This window comes from Pezoporus wallicus, unplaced genomic scaffold (assembly GCF_028554395.1).
Source record: "Pezoporus wallicus isolate ANWC-B61680 ecotype Strahan unplaced genomic scaffold, APGP_CSIRO_Pwel_v1 contig_8042, whole genome shotgun sequence".
Lineage (NCBI taxonomy): Eukaryota > Metazoa > Chordata > Aves > Psittaciformes > Psittacidae > Pezoporus > Pezoporus wallicus.
Window position 1 is genome coordinate 3,016,772 of NW_026639380.1, and position 17,171 is coordinate 3,033,942.

A 17,171-nucleotide genomic window follows, 5' to 3' on the forward strand; every position below is an offset into this window, starting at 1 on the left:
GCCACTCTGGGATTCCAGTCTTTGACCAGGAACCAACTCTATAAATTTTCTAAGATCTATTTAGCAGCAATAGAATGGTGAACAATGTCATCTGGTGTAACTTCCTTCAAATTAAAAGTGACTTAGGCATTTGAGAAGACTTGAATTTATGATCTTGAATTTCTCCTGATTAAACAAGTGACCATAATTAATGAACACAATTGGAACATCACAAATCTCTTTCAGAATACTATGAATGTAGTAAGTCAGAGATGAACCAAATAATTTATTTGAATTATTATATAAATTTCCACATTGTGAATTCATTTCTTAGAGTCAAAATGTTATAAAATTCAAGTCTAATAACAGCAAAGAGAGGCAACTGAACTGAACTGCTATTCATTGGCATTTCTGAACACAATACAAGGAAAAGGGTGCCAGAAAAAAATATTGCAAAACCCCCATGCAAATACGTGCAGAATTTACAGACTGACAACTACTGCTGAAGCCTCATTTTTCCTTCATATCTCTAAACTTTCTCTATTGCCTGTCTGTACTAGTGAACTTCCATCTTCAATAAACCTCCTAATTACAACCAAACCCAAATATGATAGACATCCCCACTACCTTTAGTACAGAAAACACCGACTAGCTCCTTATGTACTGCCTAGCTAATTCCAGAGATAGAGATATGATATGTAGTGGAAATCTGAATTCTACTTCACAATAGAGAAATACGTTAAAACTTTGCAGATTAACTGTAGCAAACCAACATAATAAATTACTTTTCTCTGAAAATAATCACTAAAAAAAAAAAGTTTTCTACTTAGTGGATGTAAATGTGTATTCTGTCACCTCTATATACTAAAGCACAAAATACAGAACAATGAAAAGCAGTTTCTTTTGATAGTAATTTAAGCACAACTGAAAGGTGAAAGGTTTATAAAACACACATTAAAAAAGTCACAGTCAGTTATCCTAATGTTCTTTCTATAATTCATATCCATTTACAGGAAAGCAAGCAATCCTCCAAATCTCTTGAATACCAAAAGGAATTTCCTAGTCTTCCAGAAACGCTGGCTTCATGTAAGAGATACCAACATTTCAACTTCCATGTTAAATCTGCTTTCCCTTTTGCTTATTGCATATACAAACTAAACTGGACTAACAGATCTTCAGAAAATGGACCAATGGATTTCTGTGGATTTATTATTCCAGCTTGAAGATTTAGGACTTCAGGCTGTACATCTGAAAAAACTTCACAGTGCACACACAGGACACCTGGAAGCATCTCCATACTTGGCATTTCAAAGCAAAATAATAATTTTTCTTTTTTTTTAATAAATTTCAACAAGCTGAATAAAAAAGAAAAAGAAGTCCTTTCAGACACATACTCCAGCCATCTCATGTTGTAAGAATTGTATCATGCCATCCTTTCATAAACTGAAGTGCTGCCTTGAAAGCAGTTCTTTTAGTACCTCCTCACTCTATCTGCTTCAGGACCATATTATTCCAAGGGTGATGATCTTTTTTCAAATTTCCATGCTCACTTTATTTTCAGCCACTGTCTCTACATTTGTTCTGGAGCAACACTGATGTCTATCTTAAACAACTAAATCCAGCAACTGTATCCATCTCAGCCACTACTTTGCTATACTAAATGAATTGTATGAATCCAGTCTTGTAAAGTCAATCTCTGTGCCCATAATAATCTGAGTCGCTCTCTTTGTATCTTCTCTAATCTTGTATTCACCCTTCTTAATCGTGGCTGACAAATATTCTATGGCCACTATTTCAGAGGAAATTTCACCAACACTTTCCACCATGGCTACAACACTGCCCTTCTCTACTAGACAATACATTGTTCCAAGGGTCATATTTGCCTTTTCATAGCCACATGATCCTAGTGACACAATCATCCTATGTTTCAGTATAGCATCTAAGTTCAACCAAAAAGTAAGCATCAAACTTCAGACTAAATCATTTGCTCTACAGAAGGGCAGGAAATTACTGTAATTAGAGAGGACAAACAAAAGGAAATACAGCCTCTGAATACACATGGCAGTTCTCCACTTCTAAGAAGCAATATATCAAATATTCACAAAAATGAAATTATTCAGCATTCAGAATGTCAGCAGTATTATTTCTTTTCTCTTCAGTGGAAAAGACATGAAATGAGCATTCAAAACAGGAAAGGAACATTGCAGTTAATGGCACTGGTGACCCCGCAGATGCAGAACCAGGTTTCAGAATGTGCAGCAGCCTTTTCAAAAAATTTAAAAAACTCCAAGACAAACCAAACGAAAACCAGGTATGTCCTTAGAAGCACATCAAAGACAACGTTGCTAAAGCAGGTACATTTTTTAAGAACTGTGGTTAGCACAGACAACTGACCACGGAAAATTAAATGGAAGCTGGATGGATAAATCAGAGCCCAAACGTCTACAGTGTGTTTATTAATCAAGTTCACATAGTGAGAATAAATAACAATAAGAACAACAACAATATTCTCTTTGTTATCTATCTTATTTAATTTTTGTTCTTAAATCACACTTACCTCGGTTGGCAAGTGGCAGCTTATAATATAGAAAATAAAAACATTTAAATATTTTAAATAGATAGATTTAATATTTTTACTGCCTATCTGTAATCACTGAAAAGGCAAGAACCAGTACATGCAGGCTCAATCCAACCGTGTCAGACATGCACTCTGCATTTCATTTAGTCTCATGACATACACTGCTCCAAAGTACCAAAGCTTGTCACGTCAAAGGAAAAGGTGAGAATTTCCTTTTAAGAAAAGCAGTCTTTAAGGTTCTTTCCAAACACATTATTCATGACACTTCACAAACCCTGTAAATTTAAGATATTTAAGTTCAGAATAATCTTTCAACCCAAAAATTGTTTTTATAGGATCTTCATTATTTCCAAAGCCATCTTTTCCATTTTCCTCAATTGAAATATCTTAATTTTTTATTCTCTGCTTTTTCTGTCAATCATATTCTACATTCGCCTCATTCTGCTAAATCATCTACAGGTACAACTGTGATGGGCAGCTGGAAGACGGTCTACCCAGAATCTGAGTGGATGCAAACCTACCCTGAGGCCATCACTATTTAGCCAAGGTATTCAACAAGGTTTATTAGTTTATGATCTGCAGCCCAGTAATGCAGTAATTCTTCCAAAAACCACAAGCAGAAAAGTTTGTACATAATGAGAACATGATACCCACATACTTTACAAATCAAACACGCTTGCCTCTCTCTCTCCCTTTCATAATGATAAACAAAGTTTTAGTAATGACTTGAAATATTACCATATTCTCTCAAGAGTTTTCTCATGATTGTTTTCCCATTATGATACTACAAAACACACCTTTATTTTTCTGTTTTTTTCTGAATTAGCTTCTCTTTTACATATGTATCAACCAACTTCTATTTTTAACTTTCTCTGGTAAGCCTTTTTCCATTTTCATCTGTCCTTAACTCTTCTTACACCAATACCTTCTCTACATGTATTGTTTCTGTCAGTTTTGATCCTTTACCAACTGATCAATTTTAGTTTTTTCCTGTCATTTCTTGTAGTTATCTTGTAAATTAAGACTATCAAATAACCCATTCCCTTCCTAATGTATGTAGACTTTTGTATCCAGCAAAGCATCCACAGTAATAAAAAGGCATAATTCTTGTAATTTCAACATAAATCAAAGCAAGTTTTAGTATGCTGTTTCCAGAAGGATTCTTACACCTGCCCTATGACTGCAGAAGTCTCAATCTTCTAAAATTAAACCCCATTATTTGCAAATTATGAAACTTGGAAAGCTAGTTTATGTTCCTAAAATAAATCATAAATTCTTTTTCTGCTTGTGAAATTATAGAAAAAGGAAAATATCAATACTTTTAATACCCTTGACAACTGATACAGCACAAAAAAGCTGAATCTTGCAAAAGTCATGAAAACCAAGAAAGATTGTAGTTATAGATTCATGCAAAGAAGCAAGGTGAAAGCCAAAGTTTGTCAAATTCTTCCACATAATATGAACATGCTGTACGGCAATAATTTACTCCAAGCAGAAAGCTTAGAGAAACTATTCAAAGATACTAATCTGGATGCAGTAACATAGTGTATCAAGACTGCACAGCAGCTAAAATACAACCATGATAAAGCAGACCTCCTCTAGGAGGAACAGATTCCTAGATACTAACCCTGATGTATTCACATGGGAGGCACACAAAGCTATACTTTAAGCTCTTGATATACTCCAGAAAATTTGCTTATTTATGAAGTTTGCTAATTTACAGGATCATACTTCAGTAACAGTTTGCCATGGCAAGTAGAAGTAAGACTCGTGTGCTTCATTACTGTTACAGATTAATTCTGCTCCAGTGTGAGCCTGTTCTGTTCCCAACACATTTCAAGTTATAGTTTATCCATGACAACGACATCAGAATGTCACCCAAGATTTCAATATGAAATACAATTAACATCTAGCTTGCATGCGTATTCTGAGTCATATATAAAGAACAGGCATTTTCCTTTTCCTGATCTTTCACCAACTGATTAAATTATACTGCTTCCAAGGCAAGTGGCTCCTCATGAGTGGCATCTCACTTGAGAACTCAAACTGTGAGTGTAAAAACCTGGAGCTCTCTGCTTTGCAAAAATATCTGAAATGTATAATCCACCATTTTTTTCTTAGCTAACTTTGTATCACGCATTAAATTCAGACACCTTATTCTTGAATTTTAATACAGTTACTTGCTTTGGGCTATAAAACATAATCAGCTTTTCCTCAGTTCTGCTGCATAACTTACAAGAAGCCTATGCTGTACAAATGTATGTTGCAATATAATGTTGTAAGGAAGCTCCTGCTACATTTCCAATACACTGGTGTTAGTGCACATAGAAAGGTAGCAAAGTTGAAAACCTCCAAATGTAATGTCTCTGAGAGAGAAGTTGTAATAATGCAATAAAGGCCTAAGAAAAGTAAAATACTTTTACATCTGAGGTAATGTTTTCTAGGCACGGTTTTGCTTGTTGTTTAACACTTACTGGTCAGTTATTAGTGCTCTCTCTTATTGGAAGAAAAAAGAAGACCTTCAAAAATTAAATTCTACCTCTGTGTCAAGAAATCCAGTTGTACTCAGTGGTCTTTTTTCTTCCAGCACTACTGTAGCAGAATTTATAGCCCAATCTTTTACTAAATCTTTCTGGTTCTCGTTGATAACAGGCCTATTATAATCCTGGCTGTCATCCACTCCAAATACCTGAAAATGAAACAAACCATTACATACATTAACCCAATACCATCCTGATATAATGTTCAATGTTAATGGATGGATGGTGGCATGCTGGATAGTGAGTTTAAATAGATTTTGCTGTATTATACTTATTTGTCATCTTGGTGAAATCTACAAATTAAATAGGAAAAATATATACAGCAATTAGAAAAAGACCAGAACTCTATGCCAACATCGTGACAAGTCAAGGAACTGCTAGCTGGAATGGTCAGATGTGTAAAAATGACACTTTGATGAAAGAAACAAAAAGGAAAGGCAAAATCTTGACAAAATCCATTTGACATTCCATTTCCCAATTAAGGAAAAAACCCAAGAACTGTAACCACTGAATTTTTACATTTTTGCTATTATCTAATGAAAGCAAGAAATACAAATGCTTATACATGTTATTAATACGCTTATTGAATTGTTTCTCTAACACAAACAAAATTTCAGTTTTTAATTTGTTAGGGACTTCGTAGATGTTAGAAGTCCACCGTCTCACAAGCTATGTAGACTCATCTCATTCAAGATGTGACCTGCCATACTTGCTCTACTACACTGTTTCCTACTGAAGTTTGCAGTAATCCCCCTTCTGCTTGTGATAGGATAATTTTTCTATGACATTTAAAAAACAATGCTCAGAGAAAAATACTAGAAAAATGTTATTACCAAGGCAATTTAGTAATAAGGACTTAAGCAGGAAAGCCAGTATATTGTCTGTCAAATTTCTTATGAGTCAAAGATACTAAGAAATATGAATTCCCTTCAGAATCAATGCATACTTCAAAAATATATTAGAGAATATTTTGTATGTTGGAAACGAAATTCATAAAATCTATCAATTTCTGTCTAGGCATTAAATTCACTACTTTACTACTAAGGACTTGGGCATTAAAAAAACCTACAGAATAAAAATGGAAACCCACACACAGATTAAAATTAGCTGCTAACATAAAAAATTGTTTTGTTGTAGAGAAAGACAAAGAAAACGAAAGAAAGAAATTACTTCTATGGAGGTTATTCTCCTGCAAAAAAATGTTGCTAGTGCAAAGGACAAGAAGATACACTGAATTATTTCTTCCCCCTAAACGTTCTGTAATTCAGTTTTGCACAGCGAAGCCAGAGGTTTAGTGTATTTTAAACGGATTCACCACTAGATGGCCACAAACCATAATGTTTTTTAGCGTCTGAGAAGTAGATGAAGAAAAAAAAAAAAAAAGTTAAAAATTAGGCACCCTGTCATTTAACCCCTCCTTATGCTCTTCTAAATATCCAGTAAGATGTTGCTATAGCGTTTATACATTTAGAACTGAGGAAGCTTTTTCAAATGCTTTCTGCATTTCTAAAATTCAGGCAATGCTCAAATTTTCAGTCTATACATGAATCACATCTAGATACACTTATACACCAGTTCCCTAAAAGTATTTCATAAATATTTCTTTTCTTAAAAAAAAAAAAGTGTGATATAAGTTAAGTTTTCTCTTTAAGTATATACTTTTGATTTGTACAGTTGTGGCAATTTTTGAAGATACAAACCAGTTACTGTTCACTGCCTCCTTTCTTTGAATATACCACTATTCTGTAGCCATTTTTTTCCCATTTAACATAGTTCCATTGATTACAGTTTTACATGTTCCTTTAAACAAAAGGAAAATCTGATTTTATCACATAAGCATCTGAGTAAAAAAATGAATTCAACACTTGCATCTAATCAGGACTGCAGGAGTAAATTGCTGCCTGTAAATTGCTTCATATTATTACCTGGTGGCACATTCATTTACCATGTCAAATTCCTTGACTTATATCACAAACAACAGCACACATGGCTTCTTTCAGTCTTACCTTTTCTAGTACTGAAATCCTGTTCAAGCAAATTTTATTATTTTTGTTCTATTACTGAAATTACTGCAAACCCAAATTTGAATATTGCCTATTTTTACTGTGAAAGGCAATATGGGTAGCAGTAAGACCAAAGTAACAGATTTACTATTCCTAATGTTCCCTCTGTATATATAGTGGGGATATTAAAGGCCAGAACAGATAAACAAAACATCTGGAGATACTATTATTAAAAAGGGAAAGCATCTTCTTCAATAAATGTAAATTTTTGCACTATACATTCATTCCGCATCTAGGAGCACCTGCCCTCTGTTCCCTGGCTACACAACTGTAATGCTCCTCTTCTTAGCAAGAAAGAAATGATTCTCACATCTGGCCCAAAAGACTAAGTTTCAGAACTGTGATATATATAAAACCCTTTTGAAAACAATGCCATTAATGTATAAGTAAGATTTTAAATATAAAAACCTACGCAAAAATCAAAACAACTCATGTTTAGTGCTTGACAATATCACTTACACACTTGTCACACATCTGCAGAAAATAAATACCATCAGAATTTCAGCATCACTATTCCATTTAGTACCCTGTTCACTAAATAATGAGAGTATAGCCTCAATAGAAACAGCCATGGTGTAACCTTAAGGTTTCTGCTGGAAATCATCCCTCTACCATTTAGGAAAATGCAATTTGTACTTTATAGGTTGTTTTGGTAAGGTATGTGTGCAAACAATGAGCTGTTGTGATTAAAGAAATTAAAGAAAACGGATAGAAACCTCTATGTTCCTACAAATATTGAAAAGCATTCTTCAAGGTTTCCAAGTCTTTAGTCAATTCTCTTCTTTAAATATCTTCATGATTTCAAAGTCATTTAGGGAAATCTAGGAGATAACTTAACCAAACCAAAAAAAAATCCTGAGGAAAAGCTGATGACACGCATCACTGCATCTTTTATATACAAAAAGACTGAAGTTTCTTTCTGCAAAACTTGTATTTTTTTTTCAGAAGCAGCAGCTACAGCTTTAAACAGAAGCAACTAACACATGTATTTTGATTAACTGTATTTTAGGGAAGAAAAAGACAAAGCCAGATTCCACAATACCGGTTTGGACACAGCAAGCTGTTTGAAACAGGAGAAGAACGCCTTTTTTGTTTTATTTTTTATAAAAGAGGTAAAAGGATTCTATGTATTCATTTAAGACTTCAAGAATATTCCTAATGACCTCAAATCACACATATCCAGCACATAGCTATCAGCAAAAAAAAATTAAGTGAAATAAAACTTTTCACTTTGTATCACTGTAAACAATACGGACTTGCACAAAATCATGGATTATTAGAGAGTCTGAGATTTGAGGAGTAATACATTTATTTTTTAACTTAGGTAGCAGTATGCACTGTGAAGAAAATTCCTAAATATTTAATTTTTTTTAAGCAGTTATTAATGCTATTTCATTAAACAGAAATAATTTATAACCCAAACTACCAGAGAAGCTATTTCCAAGCTAACAGCTTCCTACAAGCAAACATTCTGGAAAGTAAATTTTTCTACCCTACTCTGTCTAGTTATATGAAATTGTATTTTAGCAGAAAGACTAGATTATTTCACTCTGAATGCTTCTTTTGCCACAAGATAAAAATAAAAAAAAAACCAAACAACAAAACAAACCCAAACCAAAACCAAACAAAAAAACAACCCATGAAAAAACAACCCAAAACAAAACCAAAAAACCCCACCCCAGGATAATAATTTTCCCAGAATCCCTGAAATCTGACTGACAGGGAAAAATCTAGGCACTAAACCGATCTGCACCATTACAGGGGGTTCCTGCAAGGTCTCTGCCACATGGCTGTAATGGTGGAACTGTCAGAAACATTGAATAAACTGTGGTGGTGGTGTTTAAAAATAACTACTTTATTGTTATGAAGCATGAAACAATTTCCATTGCAAATCAGAACATTTTGAATAGCAACGGAACAGCAACATTGCTGTAGAAAGAACAAACTCATTTATAAAATGTAGTTAACATAATTTTGTCTAATCTGCAATCCAGCTGACCTCTTAAACAAATGGACTAACAGGTCACACTGCATTCAGTTTTGATCCTCCCTGGTACACGAGAGACACTGTCTAACTGGAGGGATCTCAGCAGGGCCCACCAAGATGGTCAAGGCTGAAGCACTTGCCCTATGTGGAGACGCTGGGGAAGCTGTACTTGATCAGTTTGAAGAAGGGAAGACTTTGCGGGTGCCTAACAGCAGCCCCCCAGTACCTATGGGGACCACACCAAGATGATGGCCAGATTCATCACAGTGGAGCAAGGCAGGAGGACAAGGGATAACTCATATAAGTTGAAACAAGAGAGGTTCAGACAGGACATAAAGTAAAGCTTTTTCACTCTGAGGGCAGCCAAGCAAGTCTCCGTCCTTATAGGGCATGAAGACCCAAACGCGTAAAGTCCTGGGCAATCTGTCTGACCCCAAAGCTGGTCCAGCTTTGAGCACGGGGTTGGACTAGAGATGTCCTAAGGTTCTTTCCCCGTTATGTGATCCTACGAGCCTTAATAACAGTGATCCTAGATAATAACTTAGCGTCTCAGGTTAGCCTTGAAGAGCTAGTCTTAAGAAAGCTCAAAGGGAAATCCCTTAATTTCTCTATTGCAGAACCGCTAACACTACGGCTGACACATAATAAAGTCTCCTAAATCAGCAGGGGACAACAGAGTTCCTGATACATACATTTCAATTTCAGAGCAATGAACAGTAAGCTCTCCAAAGACTCCCTGGTGATACTCCATTTACATTCTGTGGTCTAACTAGTAAAATAAAGGGACAAAACACCACGCTAAAAATTCAACAAGTCCCAAAGCATCATGCTGTTACTTGCTGGAATGCAAACTCAGCCTGACAAATACAGAGGTGAAGTATGAAATAACTGACAGCAAAAGAACTGCACCTCAATATAGATAATAATAATTACTTTATCTCACCACCAGTTTTCTCAGTATTGTAACTGAAAAATATAACTTTACATAAACCAGTAATTTTTAAAATTTTTATCCAATAACAAACATGAGTTAACAAAATGTGTGTAACACAAGATGCAATCCGTGCAAGAAGCCTTAGCGTATTTCTGGGGACATGAGCTACAGGACCAAGTCTGAGCATGTGCCCTGCCCTCTTCTGCAGTGGCTAATTTTATAGAAAGCAGAGTAATATGTTTTGGCAGCCTATATGCATTTCCCTGCGAAAACAGCTCATGACTCACAGCACACCTACCTGTCACCATAGCTGAAACACAGCTTTAACACAAGCTAGCTTTCATGATCAGGAATTGGTCTTCTTCACTCTCCTTCTTCTCCTCCTCCCCTGCTCCCCAACAGGTGAATTTTTGTATCACAGATGAAATATATTAGAGGTCAATATGATAACGTTAGGGTTAACTATCAAAAACAATGATTCTTTACAATCACGGAAGCTGTTTATTGATATGGATGAGACACTCTAGAAATTAAACAAAAACTGGTCAGAACCATTTTTCCTGAATCAAAAGGATTAGCTACTTACTGCACGAAGAATTAGAAAGTATTTCTAAGAGCACTAACACAAACTAGGTGCATAAATCTTATTCAAAATACAAATCTGAAGAACCCTATCTAGTTTTAAATTTTTGAGTTTCTAAAGTTTCCCCAGTAGTCTTACCACTGTAGTCTTAATATAAAGGATATGCAGTAATTACTGATATTAGTAAGATTAACAGAAAAGCAACAAATAAAGATTCTAGTTGCAATTCAGAGAGCTGTAACGAGGCACATATCTGTTAATGATGGTCATCTGTATTTGAATAATTCTCCTTCAATTATTTCAGATCCTACCAACAGTTACAGCCACAATCTGGAGACATATCTGAAAAAGATGATGATTTAAACGCTCTCAGTTTCAGTGGAGGCAATCTGTATACAAGAGGCAGAACAAAAGCCAAAAAGTGTGCAACAGGGAATTCAAAGATGAACAGTTAATAAAAAGCAAACTACATCAAAGCAGAGCACAGGTAAGGGACAAGGAGCCATACTGGACAGTGAATTATAGACAGGATCACGTAAATAAAGCAAAGAGCAAGTGAATAAATTGGAAATAAGATATTTGCCACTGTAAAGTGACAGGAACGTAAATTATAATAGCAATTATGTTTCATAACTTTTTAGAGGAAAGGAAGATGATGAGTGTATTTGATTGTCAGGGAAGTCAAATAAAAGTATATTTCAGAAGCTGAGCTGTGAACTGATACAGTCAGTCTTGGAAACACAAGCTGGATTTGGACACAGTTTGGATGTACTAAGCAAGAAGAAGAAAGTGTAAATAAGCCACACACAGGGGACGCTTGATTGACAGGAAGAGAAGACTCCAGAGAGCAGGGAAATGGAAGAGGCGTCAGATCCATATTGCAGATCATCTTGGCAAGTGCTTAGTGTTCAGACTAAGCTCCTCATAATTCTTCCAAAGAGGGTAGTCCAGCCATCCATAATATACAGTAAATGGGTTGTTAGAAGTCAATTACTGATCAGATAGAAAAGACAAAAGGCAAACAATTTGTTCCCACCTTTGAGAAAGCGTAATGAGCCAGAGCACAGTGCTGAAGCTCTTTTTGTGTTTAGCTACTGCAAGAACTGTGTTTAACAAACTTGCTTCTGAGAAATCTTAGTTTAATAGTTTTTGCTTGTTCTTGGCAGTTATCCTAGCCATCCCAGGCGAACAGACTGTGTTCTGTGCAGGGCATATCTCATGAATAGCCATGGATTTTCACAGAAGCTGTTTATGTCATTTTAACTATATATTGAAGATACAGAATCATATGTAAGACGCTCTGGCCTAAAAAAAGCTACATAAGTAAATGAAAACGATCAACATGCCAAGTCTAATAACTTCCTCTTACCAGGCGCCAGTTACATATTTACATGCATACATATTTTGTATCCATTTCCGACAGTGAAGAATTAATTCTCTTTAGAATTCCAAATTCAAAAGGAAAAAATAAGTTCAAAGACTGTAAGACTCCTTCCCTTGGAAGAAAAAGAAAAATAGAAACATCCTCTGAACTCTTGATTAAATTTATGTGCTCAGAAGACCCAGTAGGCTTCAACTGTTCTACTCCCTTTTCAGCACTGTATTCACACAATATGGTCATTCTGTGACCAAAACACTCCATGGGGCTAAAAGGCATCTTTCTATAAGAAATTGCTGAAGCAATGGTAAAACAATTAAACCGAGAGGGTGTGAAAAGACAGAAGACTTGAAAGTAATTTCCTGAAAACAGACATCTGTCTTTTTTCCTTAAAGAGTCACTGAAACATGCTGAGATTCCCCCACCCCACCTCACAACTCAGCCGCTACCTATTGATTCTTTTCAGGTGGCTTGTCATTTCCAATCTTACAAAAATTTGCTAAGATGAGTTCCATAACATGTATGCTAATTCCATAACAAGAGGAAGTAGAATAACATGCATATTAAGCATTGTAATGAAAAACATTTCCCCTCCTTTCTCCACTTGCACTGTAAATATTAGGTTTTGGACCAAAACAGTTTATTAAAAGAGTTTAGGATATACATTTTCTAATAAACTTTGCAGTTCTTAAAAAGATATTTTAATTTGGTATATGGCTTCATGTTTTAAAATCTGTGCACTGCACACTATTTGCAAATTATGGAAAACATCTGAATTAGTCTATATATCTCACAGAATCAGACATATATTGGAATGTCACAATGCAATATCATACCTACTGATGATTTTGTCACTCTTACTTTCAAAATATTCAGCATAACATTAATGGTAAACTTGACAGCACCCGATTCTTCACCTAGCATTTATTTTATGCTTAAAACAATGTTTCATGCTACCTGCGGGATTACTGATAAAACTTTAAGGTTTGCAACAGAGAAGAAAAGATCTGGTAAACAAGTTTATGAACACTTCAAGTAACAACAGCAAATCATTTAGAAGTACACAGTTCTTGAAGAATACATTAGCCACTAATATAATATGGTATGAATAGACATACCCTGGGAGAAGAAGAGTAAGGAGATTCCATTTCATTATAGATGTCTTTTGGAATAGATTCCCATTCATACACATACTCAAAAAAATGCCAACCAAACCCAGACCTGAAATCAACCTGAAATATAACTATCACCATAAGCAGAAAGATGTAGAAAATGAAAAATCTGCTGTCTATATGAACACCAACATAGCTTGCCTTCCAAAATTATCAGTTATTCCATACCTTTAAAGAGGAAAATGCACTCAAGATTATGCCAGAACAATACTTATAGACAGAATATAACATAAACAGAATATTTATACCCTTTGAATAGTATATAATGTGCACTAAAATCAAGGTCATTACTATTACGGTCTATCTACAGTAACAAAGACTTTAAAACAATCATTAAACAGTCACAATAACTCTTTTTGAAGATGGCTGAGAGCTAGATTGAGGTTTGATTTTGGTACTTCTTTTTCAAGTTTTACTTCTGCTTAGGAATCAGTATGTTGAATTTGAGATCTAAAATTACTCCATCAATGAAAACCAAAGTTATTTATCATGAAATTTAAATGAATATAACCTACTTGAAGAAAATAATTTTGGAACCAAAGAAATACCTAAGCCCAGTGTTTCCATATGCATATGAGCTGCTGTTACATTCTAGATTCCCTGGTTAGCTACGCTGATGAGAACTGAAATATACATACAGCCTCTATTCTGGTCCTTCCTTTTCCACACATGCATGGAACAGTTTAACTCTGCTATACTAATTTCTACAAGGTATTTCCATTCAGAAATATCCTGAACTGAAACTGGCTGAAGAACAATGAAACAAACCTACATAAACCAAACAATAAAGGCACCCCCTTTTTTATAAAAAAAATAGCCTTTTTATATCAACAAAAAGGAAGAAAAACTGGAAAAACACCATTCTGAATTCTTCCACCCACTGACAGACTTACCTGTTCTGTGGCCTAGGAAGACTTTTTTTACCTGCTATGACTGCTGAGAAGAACTTCCTTTCAATAGAACACATTTTATTTATTTAAAAAAAAAATCTAAACCAGAAAATTTACAACTTTGTGTAAATTAAAGAGCAAATTCTAAGTGTTAACAGAAGAAAGCACTGAACCTGTCCAAAAGGCAGGATGTGAAGAAAAAAAAAGTATGACTGTGCCCCATTTAACTGTGTATTTTATGTGTTAAAACTGAAAACGTATTCTAAATCAAATCAAGATCCCGAATTTGGTTTATTTTATACTTTGCCGTTAGCTGCAACAATCAGAGTACTATTGTGCTAGAATGAGTTGTGGCTTTCTGAAGCTTTTTGTGTAAAGAATATTGGATGGCTGGTATGTTCAAGGCAGTCTTTGGAGTACGTAAGAGCAGCTTTTCTTCTTTACACATTGATAAAATTACTCTCAGTGGTAATTTTGAAGAGCTCAACAACTATAGAGAGCCAGAAGCTATTATTCAAGAATAATTCTCTTTCACGTTATTAACGGATTTGTTTTCAAAACCTGTTTGCCTAGTAACCAATTCAGACTTCTTTATGAAGTGACATTTGTATACCTGAATAGAAAATCACTGGCTAATGAAAGAACTTTTAGGAGGCAAGGTTTATTGGCATTTTTCAAGTCTTCTCTATTTAAATAAGAACATGAGTTTGTGAGGAACAGCGAATGCAAATAAACTAGTGACAGAAGAGGGAAATGTGTAGCACATTTGCAAACCAGTAATACTGACAGTATTCACTCAGTTTCTATGTATCAAAAAAAAAAAAACCAACACAACCAAATTTGAAAGAAATAGTAATAATGTCAAGTTACTAAAAAATAAAATGTGTGTTTCAGAGAAAATGTCTATAATACAGGATGAAGTTTGTGTGCATGGGTTTGTGATACTTGTGGAACCGACAAAGCTGGACCTATGTAGGTAAGCTGTTCTCGCCAGACAATTGACAGAAGTGAGCTAGGGTGGGTAACAGCTGAAGATTGTTTCCAAATCACAACTACTATCTCTACAATGGGAACTCTTGACAAATCTTTCCATTCAGAAGGATCAGGAAATGAAATTTGTTCAAGCAAAAACAAAAAAGAACCACATTCTCTTAGAATCATAGAATCATTAGGGTTGGAAAGGACCTTAAGATCATCTAGTTCCAACACCCCTGCCTTGGGCAGGGACACCTCACACTAAACCATCTCACCCAAGGCTTTGTCTAACCTGGTCATGAACACTGCCAGGGATGGAGCATTCACAACCTCCCTGGGCAACCCATTCCAGTGCCTCACCACCCTAATAGGAAAGAATTTCCTCCTTATATCCAATCTAAACTTCCCCTGTTTAAGTTTTAACCCGTTACCCCTTGTCCTGTCACTACAGGCTCTCTTCAAAAGCTAGGCTTTACAATGGTCAAGGAAAATATAATGTGGTGTTTGTTAGTCTACTCCTTTTCTGCTGCAGAGGCAATACCTTTTTTCTTAAGACACTGAAAGAGTAGGAGAGGAAGAAATGGATCCTTAGCAATTTAAATGAAATCAGGATGTTGAATAAGCAGGAGAGCATGCTTTCCGGATTTTTAAAATCTTTTCACATAAGTATCTATTTTCCTTGAGTCTAGAGTCTTTAATAAGAGGCTACATTAAGCAATAAAGGTACTTTTGAAGGGAATAATATAGCTCAACATTAACCTCTTTCCTTCCCTTTTTAAAATTCTGTAGATAGGTGTTTTTTTTCCTTTTTTTTCTTGAGAATTTTAGGTTGGTTTTTTTTTCCCTGCCTCTCTCTCTTGGATTCTTACCTCAAAGAAGCAATATTAATCACGCCTTGATTTTTGACAAGTTAATGCCACTCTTGCATTTGTGATTTGTTCTGACATTCCTTTCTAGAGAAAAGAGTAGACTCTGCCTACAGGAATAAGGCTAATGCTGAGGCTTCTCAAGTGAATGAGTCACACTGAAAGTAATCTTCAGATATTCTGCTCATTCTCTTTCCTCCAGTAAAAGAGAAAAAAACCTCAAGCCCAGAAGTATTTTATTCCATAGAAAATTCTTTAGGTAAACCACTCATGGATCTTAGCACCACTCTAGTGTAAACTGTTACTGACAAGCCTGCATTATTTGTGCAAATGTTTTAGAAAGTTATCCTCGGTATTTGTAGAGCATTTTCACCCCAATCCTAACAAATACGACACTTGAATTTCAGTTAATCTTATGACCCAACAGACTGTTTTAAATGAGACTCAATTGAGCAGGCATCATAACTGCTCAGAAAAAGGAGTGACTTGACAAAAAAAAGGAGATGTTATACTGGAATTATTGATATAATATATATCAATAATTCTCTTAATTCCTCAATAAAAGGTACAGCAGTCAACAGGCTAACAAAAGTCCTTGTCTTAATTCCTCACTTATCTACCTTTAGCAAAGTAACAGAATCCACAGCATTAGAAATTAAAACAGGATTGAAGCAAAACTGAACTTAGCTGCAGGAAGAACTTTTGGCTTCCACTTGGTTTTGATTTTCTTCACTGGCTGTTTTTCTGCACTTCATAAAAATGTTATACTTCTTTCATACTACTAAAGCAAATATGAATTGTGCAGCAGGATTCTTTGAACTGGGTGTAAAAATATACTGTTCATTAACACTTCAGTACAGATACTAAGTGAAAAGATACAGAAGATCTCAAATAAAAACCATCTCTGCTTTACTTCCTAGTAAATATTTAATTTCTAATGGTGACACTTTTTAGGTTAGCAGTAAAGGGTATTTATGATATAATTCAACACTAAGGATATTAACCAATACTTTACTACCATACCTAATGTCTACATTCACCTCCTGTTCCTGAATCTCTCCTATAAGAGATCAGACTTTTTTCCAACAAAATCTAGACTGTGGATGTCCTGACCCGACATTAAAGACTTCAAGTAATTTGAAATCTTATTAAACATTAGATGGTATTGACATTCTTATAAAGTATATAAATTGTTTATTTCCAAATGTTATTATTTTTTCTGTTTT

At 34.9% G+C, this 17,171-nt stretch overlaps 1 protein-coding gene across 7 annotated transcripts in view; it reads right to left on the reverse strand.

Moving 5' to 3' along the window:
- Window positions 1-17,171, reverse strand: part of CEP170 (centrosomal protein 170) — a 100,544-nt gene that overhangs the window by 29,985 nt on the left and 53,388 nt on the right. For 6 of the 7 annotated variants that reach the window (XM_057414442.1, XM_057414441.1, XM_057414437.1 and 3 more), the window contains one exon: window positions 5,097-5,246. The exons of the other annotated variant lie outside the window; for it this stretch is intronic. In XM_057414442.1, the coding sequence (XP_057270425.1) occupies window positions 5,097-5,246 (150 nt within the window). The remainder of the gene's footprint in view (window positions 1-5,096; window positions 5,247-17,171) is intronic. 7 annotated transcript variants of the gene reach the window in all.